Raw genomic sequence first — 17,453 nt, 5'->3', positions numbered from 1 at the left:
CCCCTCGTCTCCCCACGCCCCGCCTCTCGTTTCCCCACGCCCCTCCCCTCGTGTCTCCCCACGCCCCGCCTCTCGTGTCTCCCCACGCCCCTCCCCTCGTGTCTCCCCACGCCCCTCCCCTCGTGTCTCCCCACGCCCCTCCCCTCGTGTCTCCCCACGCCCCGCCTCTCGTGTCCCCACGCCCCTCCCCTCGTGTCTCCCCACGCCCCGCCTCTCGTGTCTCCCCCCGCCCCGCCTCTCGTGTCTCCCCACGCCCCTCCCCTCGTGTCTCCCCACGCCCCTCCCCTCGTGTCTCCCCACGCCCCTCCCCTCGTGTCTCCCCACGCCCCTCCCCTCGTCTCCCCACGCCCCTCCCCTCGTGTCTCCCCACGCCCCTCCCCTCGTCTCCCCACGCCCCTCCCCTCGTGTCTCCCCACGCCCCTCCCCTCGTCTCCCCACGCCCCTCCCCTCGTCTCCCCACGCCCCTCCCCTCGTGTCTCCCCACGCCCCTCCCCTCGTCTCCCCACGCCCCTCCCCTCGTCTCCCCACGCCCCTCCCCTCGTCTCCCCACGCCCCTCCCCTCGTCTCCCCACGCCCCGCCTCTCGTGTCTCCCCACGCCCCGCCTGCTCTCATTGACTGCCGCAGGCCAAGTCTCGCGAGAGGGCAGGGCAGCGCGGCGCTTCCGCTGTGGTGTGGCTGGCGCGATGCCCCGGCAGAGAGCGGAGAGCCCGTGAAGATGGCGGTCAGCATCCGCGGCTGCTCCGTCCGGAGCCTCCGCATCCGAGGTACCCGCGCTGGCCTCCCCCATCCCCGACCACCACCTCTCCTCTTCCCCTCCCCATCGCCACGGCTGCAGCTTTAAATGAAAGCGCCTGACTTCCCCTGAGAGGAAACCATTAACCGTGTTGTTTTCTCTCTCCCTATTCGGTCGGCAGGGCGGAATGACAGCGGCGAGGAGAACGTACCGCTTGACCTGACCCGAGGTAAGAAAACCTGGGGAGGGGCACCGCTAGGCCGGCGCCGGGGCGCTGCCGGACCCTGACCCCCTCCGTCTGGCCCTGGACGCCCTCTTGACTGGATGCGGCAATCGGACCGTCCGGCGGGCGGGCACCGGCTGTTCAAATGCCAACAACAGGGACGGGATCCACTGAGGGGTGAGGGAAACATTGGGGGAGGGTGACTATCGACTGAGTTAGTAGTAGGGGAGCGAGGGAGGGATGATTGAGTGGAATGTGAGGGGGAATCACTCAGAGGGCAGTTTGATCACTGGATGGTGAGGGATGACTGAGTGATGTGTAGTGGGAACCACTGGGGGGGGGAACATTGGGGGAGGGTGACTATCGACTGAGTTAGTAGTAGGGGAGCGAGGGAGGGATGATTGAGTGGAATGTGAGGGGGAATCACTCAGAGGGCAGTTTGATCACTGGATGGTGAGGGATGACTGAGTGATGTGTAGTGGGAACCACTGAGGGGGGGGGGAACTAGTGGATGCAGGGTGACCAGTGGCAGTGGAGGGGAGGGGAGGGGTTGATTACTGGATGGGGTGTGGTGGAAGATGTAGGGACGAGCCACTATGAGGAGTGGGCTAGTGATGTGAAGGAGTGTTCTGCTGTTGGATAGAGCAGGAGCAGATTTGCGAGGGGGGGGCAAGTTGTGATGAAGATGTCAGCTGAATTTTGGCCCTCTGGATTGTACACTCCTTAAGCTTCCCGTTCCATTTCTGTGGCTGCAATACCACTCATTATAGTACTGCTGTTCTGTGGATGGCCAATCATTCCATATTTTATTTCCATTTCACATGCTTCAACTTCATGGTGCAAGCATTGTCGTCCATCACCCCTACTGTACCTTAACATTGTCATGTCCCATCCAACTTCGCGGTGCACATTTAAAATTGACCTCAAAGCAACCAAAGGTCTTTCAAACTCATCAGGTTCACTGATGTCCTTAAGAGGAGGAACTCTGTCCTTATAAAACAACTACCCTCCCATGGATGCTGCCTGGCCTGCTGAGTTCCTTCAGCATTTTGTGTGGGTTGCTTTGGATTTCCAGCATCTGCAGATTTCCTCATGTTTGGAAATCTGTCCTTACCTGATCTGGCGTACATATGATTCCTGATCTGGCAATGTAAATTGACTCTTCAGTGGCCTAGGAGACCACTCATTTGTCAAGAGCAATTATGAGCCGCTAACTGATGTCTTTCCATTGATTTCCATATCCAGAGAAATTATAGAAATCTCATCCCAACCATTCTTTCCATTTGCTCCCCTCAGTGCTAACTCAGCAGGAACATTTGTCCATCACAACCTGTGCTGACAGTAGTAGCATTTGGGGATTTTACAAGCACATTTTCTTTGCCATATCAGAATCAGGTTTATTATCACTGGCATATGATGACATTTGTGGCAACAATACAGTACGCAACATAAAAATACGATAAATGACAATAAGAATGTAAATAGTGCAAAGAGAGTGAAATGGTGAAGTAGTGTTCATGGACTATTCAGAAGGGGAAGTGTGCGTCTTCCAGCTCCTGTACCTCCTCCCTGATGGTATTAATGAGAAGAGGACATGTCCTGGGTGGTGGGGTGTCCTAAATAATGAATGAGGCCATCTTGAGGCATTGCCTTTTGAGGATGTCCTCAATGGTGGGGAGGCAAATGCCTGTGATGGAGCTGGCTGAGTTTATAGTCTTCTGCAGCTTTTTCCAGTCCTGTGCATTGGACCCTCTAACTAACGATCTTGATTATTTAGCACCCTGGAGACACAAACTCTCCACCAGATACCCAGGGAACAAATGAAAACCGCTTATCCGTTGACTAAGAAAACTAAGGTTTAACAAAACGTGCTCTGATACGATTCAGCTTTATCACAGCAGTATGTTCATGATATTCCTGAGATGCTGCTTTTCTAACAGTTAAAACATATGGTATGTCAACCAGTGTGGTGCCTGCGCTGTCTGTTACTGGACAAGTAGCTGGAGTTCTGGATCATTGATTCTGACTCACAAGTTTAAATCCCAGGATAGCAATTGGAGAATTTGAAAAGAAGTAATGGAACAAAATTTGGTAGTGTCGGTCACAGTTACGAGAAGACTAGTCAATTGTTGTAAAACAAAATCTGAATTACTAATGACCTTGGGGAGGAAATAGGCCTTCCTCACTCATTCTGGCCTGTATGTGGCTCCAGATTCTCAAATGTGGTTAACTGAATGTAGAATAGGCCATTCAGCTGATAGTATCTGTGGCAGCCATGGGTCCTCACCCCAACACTGAACTGTTCCCACAACCCATCGACTCACTTTCAAGGATTCTCCATTTCATTTTCTTTATTTATTGCTTATTTATGTATAATTTATTTATTTATATTTATTTTTGTATTTACACAGTTTGTTGTTTTTTGCACACTGTTTGTCCTGTTGGACGTGGTTTTTCATTGATTCAATTGTGTTTCTTGTATTTGCTGTGAATGCCAGCAAGGAAATGAATCTCAGGGTTGTAGATGGTGACACATGAAGTTTGTACTTTGATAATAAATTTACTTTGAACTTTGATGCCAAATTAACCCACCTGCTTGCACATGATGGCTAGTCCTCCATTCCTTGCATGTTCATGTGTATTTAATGATGCTCAAATAGAACTATCGTATTTGCTTCTACCACTTTCCCCACAAGTGTCTCCGAGGCACCAACCATACTCTATACACATCTCCTGTAAACCTCCCTCCCCCTCCATGTCGTCTAGTATTTGACTTTTCTACTCTGAGGGTATATTGTCTCTTCCCTATCTGTGTCTTTTCATTTTATGATCGTCCATCGTCTTCCCTCAGCCTCCAGCATGCCAGAGAAAATCCAAATTTGTCCTCTCCCTCCTTTTGCTATTAATCTTTACCCCCTCAAAAGCTTTACACTTTTGATTAGACTCTAAGACAATGGAGCAGAATCAGGACATTTGGTCCATTGAGTCTGCTCTGATTTACTTTTCCTCTCAGCCCCTTCTCCCCATAACCTTTGACTCCATGACTAATTAAGAACCTATCCACCTTCCCTTTCGATATGCCAAATGAAGTGGCCTCTACGTTCGTCTGTGGCAATGAATTCCAATGTTTCACCGTGCTCAGAAGTTGATTCTGAACTATCTTTGATGAGATGTAATTAAACTGTTAAACTGATAAACTGATAAAATGATAAACTGATGTTACCATTGACTTCCATAGCCTGTTGATGAATCTCCCAGTATCAGTTCAGATTTGCCCAATAGAACAGTCTAGCACAGGAACAGCCTCTTCGGCCCACGATGGCTAGTGCTGGACATGATCTTTTTTGCCAACTCAGTGCCCATCTCCCTGCATCCCCAGCATACTGATGTACCTCTCTGAAATCCTCTTGATTTCTGGAACTAACTGTACTTTGTATGAAGAAAAACTTTCCCCACTCACCTACTGTGCACATCCTCTAGTACTTGATGTTTTCCCCAGGGGCAGGAGGAAGACTTCGTGCCTCTCATAATTTAAAAAACTGATCATTTGGTGCCCAGCCATTGCTGTGGTATTGTCAGGGTACTCCTACCTGCCTCAGGTCCCACACCACCAGGTTCATCAATAAGATAGTACCTCTCAACCATCAGGCCCTTGAACCAAAGGGGATTACCGTTTGTCCCATCACTGAAACATTCCCACAACCTAAGGACTCACTTCCAAGGAATCTTATCTCATGTTCTCGATATTTATTGCGTTTTTTTTTGTAATTGCAGTTGTCGTTTGTACATTGGCTGTCCGTCTTGTGTGCGGTCTTGTCTTTCTTTGTATTTACTGAGTAGGCCCTGGAGAAAGTGAATCTTGGCGACATAAGTGTACTTGGGTAGTAAATTTACATTGAATTTCCTGAACTTTGAAGTGGTCAGCCAGTATCTCAGGGGTGAGGGTGCCGTGTCCTACGGCTCTGTGCCACGGTGTGAAGCTCCCGGCATTTGGCCCGTCTCCCTCCTCCGGCGACCGGCCGGCCGGCCGGCTTTCCTTTGGGGGAATGTTTGATTGCCTTTCTTGTTTGGGTGGGGAGAGAGGAGGATGATGGGTCGGCCACGTCCTGCGGGGGAGGGCCGGGGCCGGGGCCGGACACCGGGCCGCGGCGCTGGCGGCGCAGAGCACCGTGGACCCGGCTTGTGCGAGGGACGCGAGGCCGATGATCCGTGCTCACACCATCGGCCCGTTAACGAGGGCTGATCCAGTCCCTCTACCCATTTTCGGTCATGAGCGTGGCCAGTTCGCCGCGGTCTGTCATTTTCCGGCTAAAATGATATTTTTGACTTTCCCTGGTAGAATTAGCAACTGCTGTTAGTTCCATTTCATTCCGTGTTTGACGAGAGTTGTTTTGTAGTGTTGCCGTTTACAAATCGGTGTCTCGCCCACCCCCTGCATGCCTGGATGTCACCCATTTTGAAATAACCTCATTGTTTATACGGGACTGTAGATGCAGTCGGGAGAAACGGGCTCCATTTCTCTTTGTATTCCACACCTTTCCCCAACAGCCCCCGTCTCTGCTGCAGACAGCCCTGTATTCAGTGTTAAACTCAGTAAATACGAGTTAGGATGGTGCCAGTTGTAAAATAGATTTTCTACTGCTATACCCAGAGCATAATGAGATGTGGAAATTTGAAAGAAAAACCAAACTCATTTATATGTATGTGAAGAAAAGAATCAAGTTACTAATTATGTTAATTTAAATGGTGGATCGGTGTATATTTTGATTAAAGCTGTGGGATGTTTGGATGCAAAAGATTACTGTGTAATTAACTGGACTTTCTCATTAATTCTTTGGTTTATTATTAGAAAGCATATAACTGGTTCCTTTTATACACAGCAATTAAGAAAATAAGGGTGCTGTGATTTGATTCTATCATTTCTATAGATTAACCATGGTTGTGATTGGTGGGGTACTTGATATATAAATTGTCAAAGGCGTCAGAGTGTATGGAGCTAATTCTAAAATGCCATCTGAGATTGCTATGAGTCTTTTTGAAGTGATCTGATACTGCTTTGACTGTCAGATGTTGTTGATAGACAGCATGATTTTAATTGCTATCTATTGATTTTTTTCCAGTTGAATTTTTAGCAAATGTTACACTAATGTGTAACACCCCTATTCATCACCCTACACATTAGCCCACATGTTACTGATGCTAGGCATCTAGTACACAAAGGTTGAGCAGAAAAATGCAAATTGCGGGCGCCTCCATTTGTGATTTGTGATCAAAGTATTTTGTTAAAGGGCTGGTAGTCTGAAATATTATGTCATGATAATGTTGACCACTTCTGGACTTTTCAAGTTGTATTAATGTTGAAAAGTATCTAGAAAGTGAAGGAAATAGCAAACATTCAAACCTGTTCTGTCCAGTTTTGTTGCTTATAGCCATCTAGTCTTCCTTTGGAAATTAAATAAATCAAAGAATTGTCGATCTTGGAAATCAGAAATAAAAAGAATGTTGTAAACACTGATCAGAAACATAGGCATAGAACACTACAGCACAGGACAGGCCATTTGGCCCATAATGTTGTGCTGAGCAAATAAATTAGTAACCGAATGACCAACTAAACTGATCCCCTCTGCCTACACAATGTCCATATCCCTCCATTTTCCTCACATCCATGTGCCGATCTAAATGTCTCTTTAAAAGCCCTAGTGAGAGTGGTGATTGCCTGGAATACACTGCCTCTACCACCTCCCCAGGCAGTATATTCCAGGCACTCACCACTCTCCGTGTAAAAGAACCTGCCCCTCACATCCCCTTTGAAATTGCTCCCTCTCACCTGAAAGGCATACCGTCTGGCATTAGACATTTCAACTGTGGGAAAAAGATGCTGTCTGTCTGCTCTCTCTATACCTCTCATAATCTTAACAGAATCAGGTTTTTATCACCGACATGTGTCATGAAATTTGCAGCAGTTCAATGCAATATATAAATAGAAGAGAAAAAAATAAAATAATAATAAGTAAACCAATTACAGTATACATATATAGAATAGATTAAGCATCATGCTAAAAAACAAATAATATACATTTAAAAGGTGAGGTAGTGTCCAAGGGTTCAAAGCCCATTTAGGAATCAGATGGCGGAGGGGAAGAGGCTGTTCCTGAATCATTGAATGTGTGCCTCCAGGCTTCTGTACCTCCTACCTGATGGTAACAGTGAGAAAAGGGCATGCCCTGGGTGTGCTGCCTTTCTGACACACCGCTTCTTAAAGATGTCCTGGGCATTTTGTAGGCTAGTACCCAAGATGCAGCCAACTGAATTTACAACCCTCTGCAGCTTCTTTCGGTCTGTGAGAAGAGACAGTCAAACAGTGATGCAACCTGTCAGAATGCTCACCATGGTAAATCTGTAGAAGTTTTTGAATGTACTTGTTGACATACCAAATCTCTTCAAACTCCTAATGAAGTATAGTCGCTATCTTGCCTTCTTTATAACTACATCGATGTGTTGGGGCCAGGTTAGATCCTCAGAGATCTTGGTACCCAACAACTTGAAACTGCATGCTCTCTCTATCAGATTTCTCCTCAACCTCTGCTGCTCCAGAGAAAACAACCTCTGCTTTTAACACATGCCCTCTAACCCAGGCAGCATCCTGGTAAACTTCTTCTGCACCCTCTCCAAAGCCTTAGACATCCCTTCTTGGGTGTCCAGAACTGTATGGAATACTTCAGATGCTGCCTAACTAGAGCTTTATAAAGCTGCAACAGTTATTTTTCCAATTCAACTGTTCTCTTTTCGCTAATGTCTGACCTGTTGAATGTTACCAGCATTTAGAGATTTTGCGAACTTGATTAGTGCTCAACTGAGTTTGGAAGAATGAGAGCTGACTTTATTGAAACTTGAAAAATTTCTCTGGATGGTTATTTTCTAGCTGCCGTGACTGGGTCATGTCCACTTTTGACAAACAAAACAGAAATTTCTTCAGCCAACCGTGCTGAATAGTTGGAATTCTCTACCCAAGAGGAATTGTGGGGGACTCAGTAACTAAGTATATTAAAAGATCAAAAGAATTCTCTCTGTGGATAATGGTGTTCTGGTGAAAGATTTGTCATATTTTATTTAGTGGCAGAATAGGTAAAAGGGGACAATTAGCCTAATCTAATGTTCTATATTTCATGCTCATAGATTTTTTTCATTAAAGCAGTGTTGCACTTTGTTTGAATTCAAAGTTCAAAGTATGAATACTGTATACAACCTTGAGATTTGTCTTTTTGTAGACAGCCACAAAACAAAGAAATGCAATAAAACCCATTATAAAAAACAATCCACACAACAAAGAGGGTCAGACAGCCAATGTGAAAAAGGACAAATCATGTGAACAATAAAAAAGTAAACAAATAACACACAGAAGATTAACTGCAGAGTTAAAAAGAATTCTGACAACAATTACAAGTTAAAGGATTTCAGACTTTTGTATCTGTGGATCTTTTTAACTTCTGCTTCTCAAGTGGCGTATAGTCAAATGAAGTATTTGTGAAGTGTAGTACAGTAGTAATCTTTATGAAATGTGACATCAGATGTCAAGGTTTTGCAAGGAGTAAATATATGGTAACCAGATAATCTGATCTAACAGTGGTGTCAGGGGGATGAATTGGACAAAACACCAAAGTTAACTTCTCTGTTCATTAGATGCATGGTCTCCCAAACATACTTTTGACTGTTTAACGTCTCATCTGAAAAAAGGGAACTCCACCGAGATTTTTGTGTTCATGTCTGTGGGATGGTACTTAACCCACAATCCTGAGATAGTGGCACGAATACTATCAACTAGGCTGACGGCCGTTGTTTTCGAAGCAGTTTATTTAATTATCTTGCATTGGCTAACAATGTGGTAAGACAAGATAACTTGCATTAGATGTGATTGTGCTAGCAAATTCCAGAGTCCAAGCTAAATGTTCATTTACTCGAGCATGAATGGTGGGCAAGACAAGATTTTCACCGTATTTTGATTCATGTGACAATCATAAACCAATACCATTTCTTTCTTTCAAATTCTGGTCAGTTTCTTTAATGCTTTTGTTGGATCTGCTTTTCAAAATTGAAATTTAAAGGTTGTTGTCTCAATTCCCGCAGAATGATATTGTTAAAGAAAATGAAGGTAATAAATAGTGATAGAACAAGTCTTCCCAAACTTACAAACGCCCAGCTTGTCCTCAGCTTCCTACGTGTGAACAGGTGTTTGGGAGATCAGTGGAATGGACTCGTTGGCTGCTGCAGGGCTGCGGGCATCTTCTGTCACATGGGATCTTTGCAGCTGCATATCCAACTTGCATTCTTTGGTCCATTGATTGGAACCCTGTTGTAGCCGAGGGAAGACCTGGAATTCCCTCTGCCTTCCTTCCAGGTCAGTACTGAGGTTGGGTGGCAGTGGGAAGTAGTACAAGGCTTCTTCCCCTCTGTCATCAGATTTCTGAATGGAAAATGAGCTCATGTACACTACCTTACTATTTGTTTCTTGCCCTCTTTTTACATTACAACAATAAATAAATATATATAATAATGCATAGTTTTTAAAAATTTGTTTTGCTTCAGCTGGAAAACAACATATTTCAATGCACATGTCAGTGATATTAAATCTATTTCTGAAATAGACCACAGAGCAGTACAGCACAGTACCAGCTTTTATGGCCACAATGTTGTTCCAGCTTTTTACCTTTTTAAGACCAACCTATCTCCTCTCTCCCACATAACCCTTGATTTTTCTGTCATCCTTGTACCCATCTAAGAGTTTCTTAAACGTCTGTAATGTAGCTGCCTTTACTAACACCCCAGATAGCACTTTCTACACTTCACCATTCTCTATGTGGGGGTAAAAACCCAAACTACCACTGGCATCCTTCCTATACTTTCCTCCAATCACATTAAAATTATCGCCTCTCATATTAGCAATTACCACCCTGGGAAAATGTCTGGCTAACATGAACAGCATGCTACTAGTTTATGACCCAGCAAAAACAGGTGTAGGTCAGATTTTGTTGTAAGCTATAATCATAAGTATTAGCATCGATGTTGTTGGATTGTGGCTGGCCATCATCGATCATTGGGGTGCTGTGGTAGCATAGCGGTTCGCGTGACACATTTACAGCTCAGAGTATTGGAGTTCAATTCTGATGCTGTGTGTAAGATGTTTGTATGTCCTTCCTGTGAGTGTGTGAGTTTCCTCTAGGTGCTCCAGTTTCCATCCATATTCCAAAGATGTATCAATAAGTTAATTGGTCATTGTAAGTTGTCCTGTGATTAGGCTGGGATTATATCAGTGGATTGCTGGACAGTGCAGCTTGTTGGAATGGGTGTGTTCTGTACTGTATCTATACATTTTAAAAATATACATTAATTATTCTTGGGAGGTGGATATCACAAATAAGATGGCATTAATTGTTGCTCAACAAAGTAGGGATGGTCATTATTGAGTTCCTGCTGTCTGCTTGATAATCATAATGTTCTCTCAGTGCTGATGGGCAGATAGATTCTGGCTATTGGTGATGAATTTGAGGTACTTGGCATTAATGATTGTTACTGAATCAGAGACCAGGAAAACTGATTCAGACACAACTAATGTAATTAAATATATCTTAGGTTTTTTTTTTAAAAAGGGTTCTTCAGTAATGGTGACCTTAAATGATCAGTTTGCTGAAAAATTCCACCCGATTTACAGGGAAGGAAATGTGCCAACCTTGCCCCCTGGACTGGCCTAAATATGACACCTGTGTGGTTAACCCTCAACTGTCCCTGGGGTTGTTTCAGTTCAGGGACAATTAGAAATGGGAAATAAAAGCTGGTGCTGCCATCACTTTAATTTATTAATTTGTTCATAGGACACAGACGTCGCCATCTGTGTCCCTCAGACAAGTCAATTAATCAAAGTATCCTCGGCAGAAAGCAGGAAACAAGCAAACATACAAGTAGATGAGTATAATCACTCTGGTAAAAGACATTGGGACATTGTATGTGGATAGGAGATGTCTGGAGCAGTGGTTCCTGACCTGGGGTCCACAGACGCCTCAGTTAATGATAGGAATCTATGTCAAAAAAGGTTGGGAAGCCCTAGTCTGGAGGGATGTGGGACTAGCTCAGGTAGGCAACTTGGGCTGAAGGGCCTTTTAGTGTGCAGAATAACTCAATGACTCTGGGTTGGTGATCGTGCATCATGGCCACATACACTAACGGTTATATATTTGAACTAAAAACGCACCAGGCAGCATCTGTGAAAAGAGAAACCAATTTAATTTTTCTAAAGACATGAAGAAGTTCACCTGGTTTCTCTTTCCACAGATGCTGCCTGATTTCTGAGTGTATCCAGCATTTTCAGTTCTCAGTTTTTGATTTCCAGCATCTACTGGTTTTGATTTTAATTGGATATTTCAGCCAGTAGATGGACTGTTGATTGAGCATTCTACCAAATTCACAAGATTGTGAGAAATTATTATGATTTGTTGTTTTCAGGTTAGACACAAACTCCCTTTGCATTTTTCACAGGGGAAGCTTCAGTTAACAGATTTATGTGGTTAATATCTGCATTGATGGTGCTCAGGCAGAATGGGATGCAGGGAAGGCCTGAGGCAGGACTGGCCTAAGGGAACAGCATTAGTAGATAAGTTTGGAAAGGCTCTCAGGATTGAAATGGGTGAACAGCAGATAATACCACACTTCATCTTAAGTCAGATAAAGGAAGATTATGAAAAAGATTGTGAATTGAAGATTCATTTTGGACTGGGACATCTTAGCCGATTTCTAATCCAAGAAGGAAGGGCAGTGACACACAATGCTGGAGGAACTCAGCAGGTCAGGCAGCTTCTAAGGAAGGGAATAAACAGACAGCATTTCGGGCTGAGATCCTCCTCCTGGATTAGAAAGGAAGGACGAAGACACTAGAATGAGAAGGTGGTGGGAGGGCAAGGACTACAAGCTAGGAGGTGATAAGTGAGACCAAGTGAGGGGGAAGGTGAGTGGGTAGGGGAGGTGGAATGACTTAGGAAGCTGGGTTGGGATAAGTGGAAGAGGTAAAGGGTTGAAAAGGAATCTGAGAGGAGAGTGGACTGTAAAAGAAATGGAAGGAGGAGGATCAGCTGACGGAAACTAGGTTGGGGAGACAGATGAAGTGAGAAGGTGGGAAGTAATCAGTGGAAAAGGTGAAGGGCTGAGTGGAGATGCTCTGATTGGCAGAATATGACTATTGGTGTTCCCAAGAGTTCTATTCTAGGGCTTCAATTTATTCTTATATTTATTAATGAGTTGGATGAAGGAATAAAGTAATGTATATCGATGTTTGCAAATGTCAATAATACAGAGTTGGCAATAAACTCTGCAGATGGGAAAATGTGAGGTCATTCATTTTGGAACAAAGGAAAATTACTACTAAATGTTCGCTGGTAACTGTGGAGTGCCAACAACAGAATTAGATCAATTTAAAAAAATAGTTGATAAGTAAACACTAAGCAGAATGCCAAATGGACTGTTGGCTTTTATCTCAAGCCTGAATTACAAAGGCAAGGAAACTGTGCTGGTCAGATCTGATGTGAACCAATGCTATTAACTTGGACATGAAGTTTCTATTGGTCTTTGAGACTCGTATGGCAGATTCACTGGAACTGCATTAGAGCTCAAGGGATTGCAATCTCTCATAAAACTTTGATCTTTTGAAATCAGGGAGATTGATGTGTGATACAGACAGATAATTCTATTTATTCATTTATGGGATGTGAGCGTTGGCAACTAAGCTATCATTTATTGTCCTTCCTAGTTGCCCTTGAGAAGGTGGTGATGAGCTGCCTTCTTGAACTGCTGCAGTCGCTGAGTTGTAGGTACAACCACAGTGCTGTTAGGGAGGGAATTCCATGATTTTGACCCAGCAACAGTGATATGTTTCCAAATCAGGACAGTGAGTGACTTGGATGGGTATGTCCAAGTGGTGGTGTTCCCAGGTATCCACTGTTCTCATCCTTCTAGATGGTGGTAGTGGTGGTCGTGGGTCTGAAAGGTGCTGCTTTAGGAACTTTGGTGTGATGTTGCAGTGCATCTTGTAGATGGTACATACTGCTGTAACTGTTTGTCGATGGTGGAGATAATGGATACTTGTGGAAGGGGTACCAATCAAGTGGGCTACCTTGTACTGGATGGTGTCAAACTTCTTGAGTGTTGATGGAATTGTACTCATCCAGGCGAGTGGCAAGTATTCCATTACATTCCTGACCTGAGCCTTGTAGATGGTGGACAGGCTTTGGGGAGTCAGAAGGTGAGTTACATGCTGCAGGATTCTTAGTCTTTGACCTGCTCTGGTAGCCATGATGTTTATACAGCTAGACCAGTTCAGTTTCCTGTCAATGGTAACCCCAGGATGTTGATAGTAGAGGATTCAGTGATGGTGATACCACTGAATGTCAAGGGATGATGATTAGACCCTCTTGTTGGAGATGGTCATTGCCTGGTACTTGCGTGGCTCGAATGTTACTTGCCACTTGTCAGTCCAAGCCTGGGTCTTGTCCAGGTCCTGCTACATTTGGGTATGAACTGCTTCACTATCTGAGGAGTCACGAACGCTGCAGAACATTGTGCAGTCATCTCCACTTCTGACCTTATGACGGAAGGAAGGTCATTGATGAAGATGTTTGGTCCTAGGACGCTTCCCTGAGGAACTCCTGCAGTGAGTCCTCCAACCACCACACCCATCTTCCTTTGTGTCAGGTATGATTCCAATCAGCAGAAGATTTCCCCCCCTAATTCCCATTGACTCAATTTTAACAAGGACACCTTGATGCCATACTCAGTCAAACATTGGCTTGATGTTGAGAGCTATCACTCTTGCCTCACCTCTGGTATTTAACTCTTTAGTCCACGTTTGGACCAATGAGGTGATGAGCTGAGTGGCCTTATTATTGCTGAGTAAGTGCTGTATGATAGCACTGTTGATGACCCCTTCCGTTACTTGGCTGATGGGGTGGTAATTGGCTGGGTTAATGTATTCAAGAAAATTATAACCATATAACAATTACAGCAAGGAAACAGGCCATCTCGGCCCTTCTAGTCCATGCCGACGCTTGCACTCACCTAGTCCCAGTGGCCCGCACTCAGCCCATAACCCTCCATTCCTTTCCTGTCCATATTACCTATCCAATTTTACTTTAAATGACAATACTGAACCTGCCTCTACCACTTCTATTGGAAGCTCGTTCCACACAGCTACCACTCTCTCAGTAAAGAAATTCCCCCTCATGTTACCTTAAACTTTTGCCCTTTAACTCTTGAATCATGTCCTCTTGTTTGAATCTCCCCTACTCTCAATGGAAAAAGCCTATCCACGTCAACTCAATCTATCCCCTCATTATTTTAAATACCTCTATCAAGTCCCCTCTCAACCTTCTACACTCCAAAGAATAAAGACCTAACTTGTTCAGCCTTTCCCTGTAACTTAGGTGCTGAAACCCAGGTAACATTCTAGTAAATCTCCTCTGTACTCTCTCTATTTTGTTGATATCTTTCCTATAATTTGGTGACCAGAACTGTACACAATATTCCAAATTCGGCCTTACCAATGCCTTGTACAATTTTAACATTACATCCCAACTCCTGTACTCAATGCTCTGATTTATAAAGGCCAGCATACCAAAAGCTTTCTTCACCACCCTATCCACATGAGATTCCACCTTCAGGGAACTATGCACCATTATTCCTAGATCACTCTGTTCTACTGCATTCTTCAACGCCCTACCATTTACGATGTATATCCTATTTGGATTATTCCTACCAAAATGTAGCACCTCACATTTATCAGCATTAAACTCCATCTGCCATTGTTCAGCCCACTCTTCTAACTGGTCTAAATCTCTGTGCAAGCTTTGAAAACCTACTTCATTATCCGCAACGCCACCTACCTTAAAATCATCTGCATACTTACTAATCCAATTTACCACCCCATCATCCAGATCATTAATGTATATGACAAACAACGTTGGACCCAGTACAAATCCCTGAGGCACACCACTAGTCATCAGCCTCCAACCTGACAAACAGTTATCCACCACTACTCTCTGGCATCTCCCATCCAGCCACTGTTGAATCCATTTCACTACTTCAATATTAATACCTAATGATTGAACCTTCCTAACTGACCTTTCTGTGTGGAAAATTGATGGAATAACCACAGTGAAACTGTTCCATGGTTAATGAAGCTGAAAAATAGTGGGATGCACTGTTAAAATTTACCTAGGTACTTGGGAACAAGCGCAGGAAAGACCTTTTCTCACCAGTATCTCCACTCAAAACATGTATGGTCGGTCAATTACTTATAAGAGTCATAAGAGCACTGCAGCACCAAAACAGGCCATTTGGCTCATCCAGTCCTTGCTGAGCTATTTTGCCTAGCCCCATCAATCTGGGCTATGGCCCTCCATACCCCTTCCATCTATGTACCTATCCAAATTCCCCCAAATGTTTCATTTGAATCTGCATTCATCACTTCCAGAAGTTCCCCCTTGTGTTCCTCGTAAATATTTAATCTTTTGCCTTAACTCATGACTTTTACTTCTAGTCTCACCCAACCTGAGTGGAGAAAGCCTGCTTGCATTAACCTTATCTATACACCTCATAATTTTGTGTATCTCTTATCAAATCTCCCCTCATTCTCCAATGCTTCAGCGAATAAGTCCTAACCTATTTAACCTTTCGCTATAATCAGCTCATCAAATCCTGGGAATATCTTTGCACTCTTTCAATCTTACTGATATCTTTCCTGTAGGTAGGTGACCCGAACTGCACACAATATTTCACATTAAGCCTCAACAACATCTTCAACATAACAACACAGCTGCTGTACACAATGGCCAGTGTGCCAAAGGGTTTCTTTATGGCCCTACCCACCTGTGATGACACTTCCATCAGATTCCAATTCATTTTGCCTACGTAATATATGCAAAAACTTAATTCTGCTCTTGTCTTATGGTCTTCTATCCTTGAGATAAGAAGCCTGAGCACTTCATCATATTGCCAAAAATATCAATGGAAAGTTAAGGAAAGCCACAATGTACTGCTGCCGGGAGAAGCGGGGTAGAGAGGCTCTGCTAAAAGAGTAGATCTGACATTATTTTGAGTTTTGTGGCAGACTTTTGGATGTGTCGATCTGGAAGAGATAGGCTGTGAGTTGAATATAATGTACTAAACTGATAGGTACACTTGTAAGTGCGAGTCAAGACTATTTAGTATGAGTTAGATATTATTTGGATTTTTAGATGTTGCAAGGGTAGAATTTTAGAGATGACGTTGGGAGAGATTGTTAAAGATTATGTTTATCCTAGCTATACATGCATTCTTAGCAGTTAGGTTGAGGAATTCCAAGCCAAATGAAACAGTCGCAATCAACAAACTTCGCTCTGGAGATTAGAATGTTCATTATTTTGATAATTTGCACATCTTTTTTTAAGATATTGAAGGTTGCTGACATCCCTGATTATCCTGAACAGTGTTTTTCCCACTTGGAGAACCAGCTTTACTTTGTGGAGAGTTGACGTGATTTACTTATTATTTAGTACTCCACTGACTTCAATTAGAATTGTGCATTTTTAAACACATTGTTAAAGGTAAATACAATTAACCTTTAATAAATAGTAATTGTGAAAGCAGAAGCTGTCCAAACAATATCTTCATTCTCCATAAAGCTAAGGCTCCCTACAGTGTCAGAATGTACTTGTAGCAATCAGGTGAGCAGTTGTGTGATGTTCACACCGTGCACTTTACTTACTCTTGAGTGATAATCTTCCAATGTAATTACAAGATGGGTAATAGGAAAATAGGTATTTAGAGACAGGAAAGGGGCACTTAGTCTAACAAACATGTTCATTTTTTGTGCATGATTAAAATTCTACTTTCCCACCATTCTTCCTCTTGCCTGCTTGAATATCTTGCTTACCTAAGAGTTTCTTAAGTGCTCCTGAAATCCTGGTTTCCTTGTGCTGCGTAAGTCTAGGGCAGGGGTCAGCAACCTTTACCACTGAAAGAGCCACTTGGACCCGTTTCCCACAGAAAAGAAAACACTGGGAGCCGCAAAACCAGTTTGACATTTAAAATGAAATAACACTGCATACAACGTTTTGTTTTGCCTTTATGCTATGTATAAACAAACTATAATGTGTTGCATTTATGAAATTGATGAACTCCTGCAGAGAAAACGAAATTACATTTCTGCATGCAACAAAAACATTTTGAACTCCGAAAAAAAGACGTTGGGTTGAAGGTTACTTTTAGGTAAAATACTCAACGTCTATTTGAGTCCTTCTTGTATTTATGAAAAATGCCAAACTTAAATTTGCCGCCAGCAGCAAACCAAAAATAACGTCAGCCAGCTGTCTACCTGAAAAATAAAAGAACTATTTCACTGAACAATGAAAACATATGAATATACGTAAAATAATAGGCAATTAAAATATTTATCATACTTGGTCAGGTTGACTCACACC

The 17,453-nt window shown here is 43.5% G+C and overlaps 1 protein-coding gene across 3 annotated transcripts in view; it reads left to right on the top strand.

Annotated features, from left to right (window-relative positions):
* The first annotated feature begins 641 nt into the window (after positions 1-641).
* rictora (RPTOR independent companion of MTOR, complex 2 a) overlaps positions 642-17,453 on the top strand; it is a 202,564-nt gene continuing 185,752 nt past the window's right edge. For 2 of the 3 annotated variants that reach the window (XM_059974241.1, XM_059974240.1), the window contains exons 1-2: positions 642-765; positions 916-963. In XM_059974241.1, coding sequence (XP_059830224.1) covers positions 717-765; positions 916-963 — 97 coding nt within the window. In that variant the 5' untranslated portion in view covers positions 642-716. Of the gene's footprint in view, positions 766-915; positions 964-988; positions 1,135-17,453 lie in introns of those variants that run through there. The other variant, XM_059974242.1, reaches the window with a different exon arrangement.

The sequence above is a fragment of the Hypanus sabinus genome, chromosome 7 (genome assembly GCF_030144855.1).
Source record: "Hypanus sabinus isolate sHypSab1 chromosome 7, sHypSab1.hap1, whole genome shotgun sequence".
NCBI classification, from domain to species: Eukaryota; Metazoa; Chordata; class Chondrichthyes; order Myliobatiformes; family Dasyatidae; genus Hypanus; species Hypanus sabinus.
This window is presented reverse-complemented; position numbering and strand designations above follow the sequence as displayed.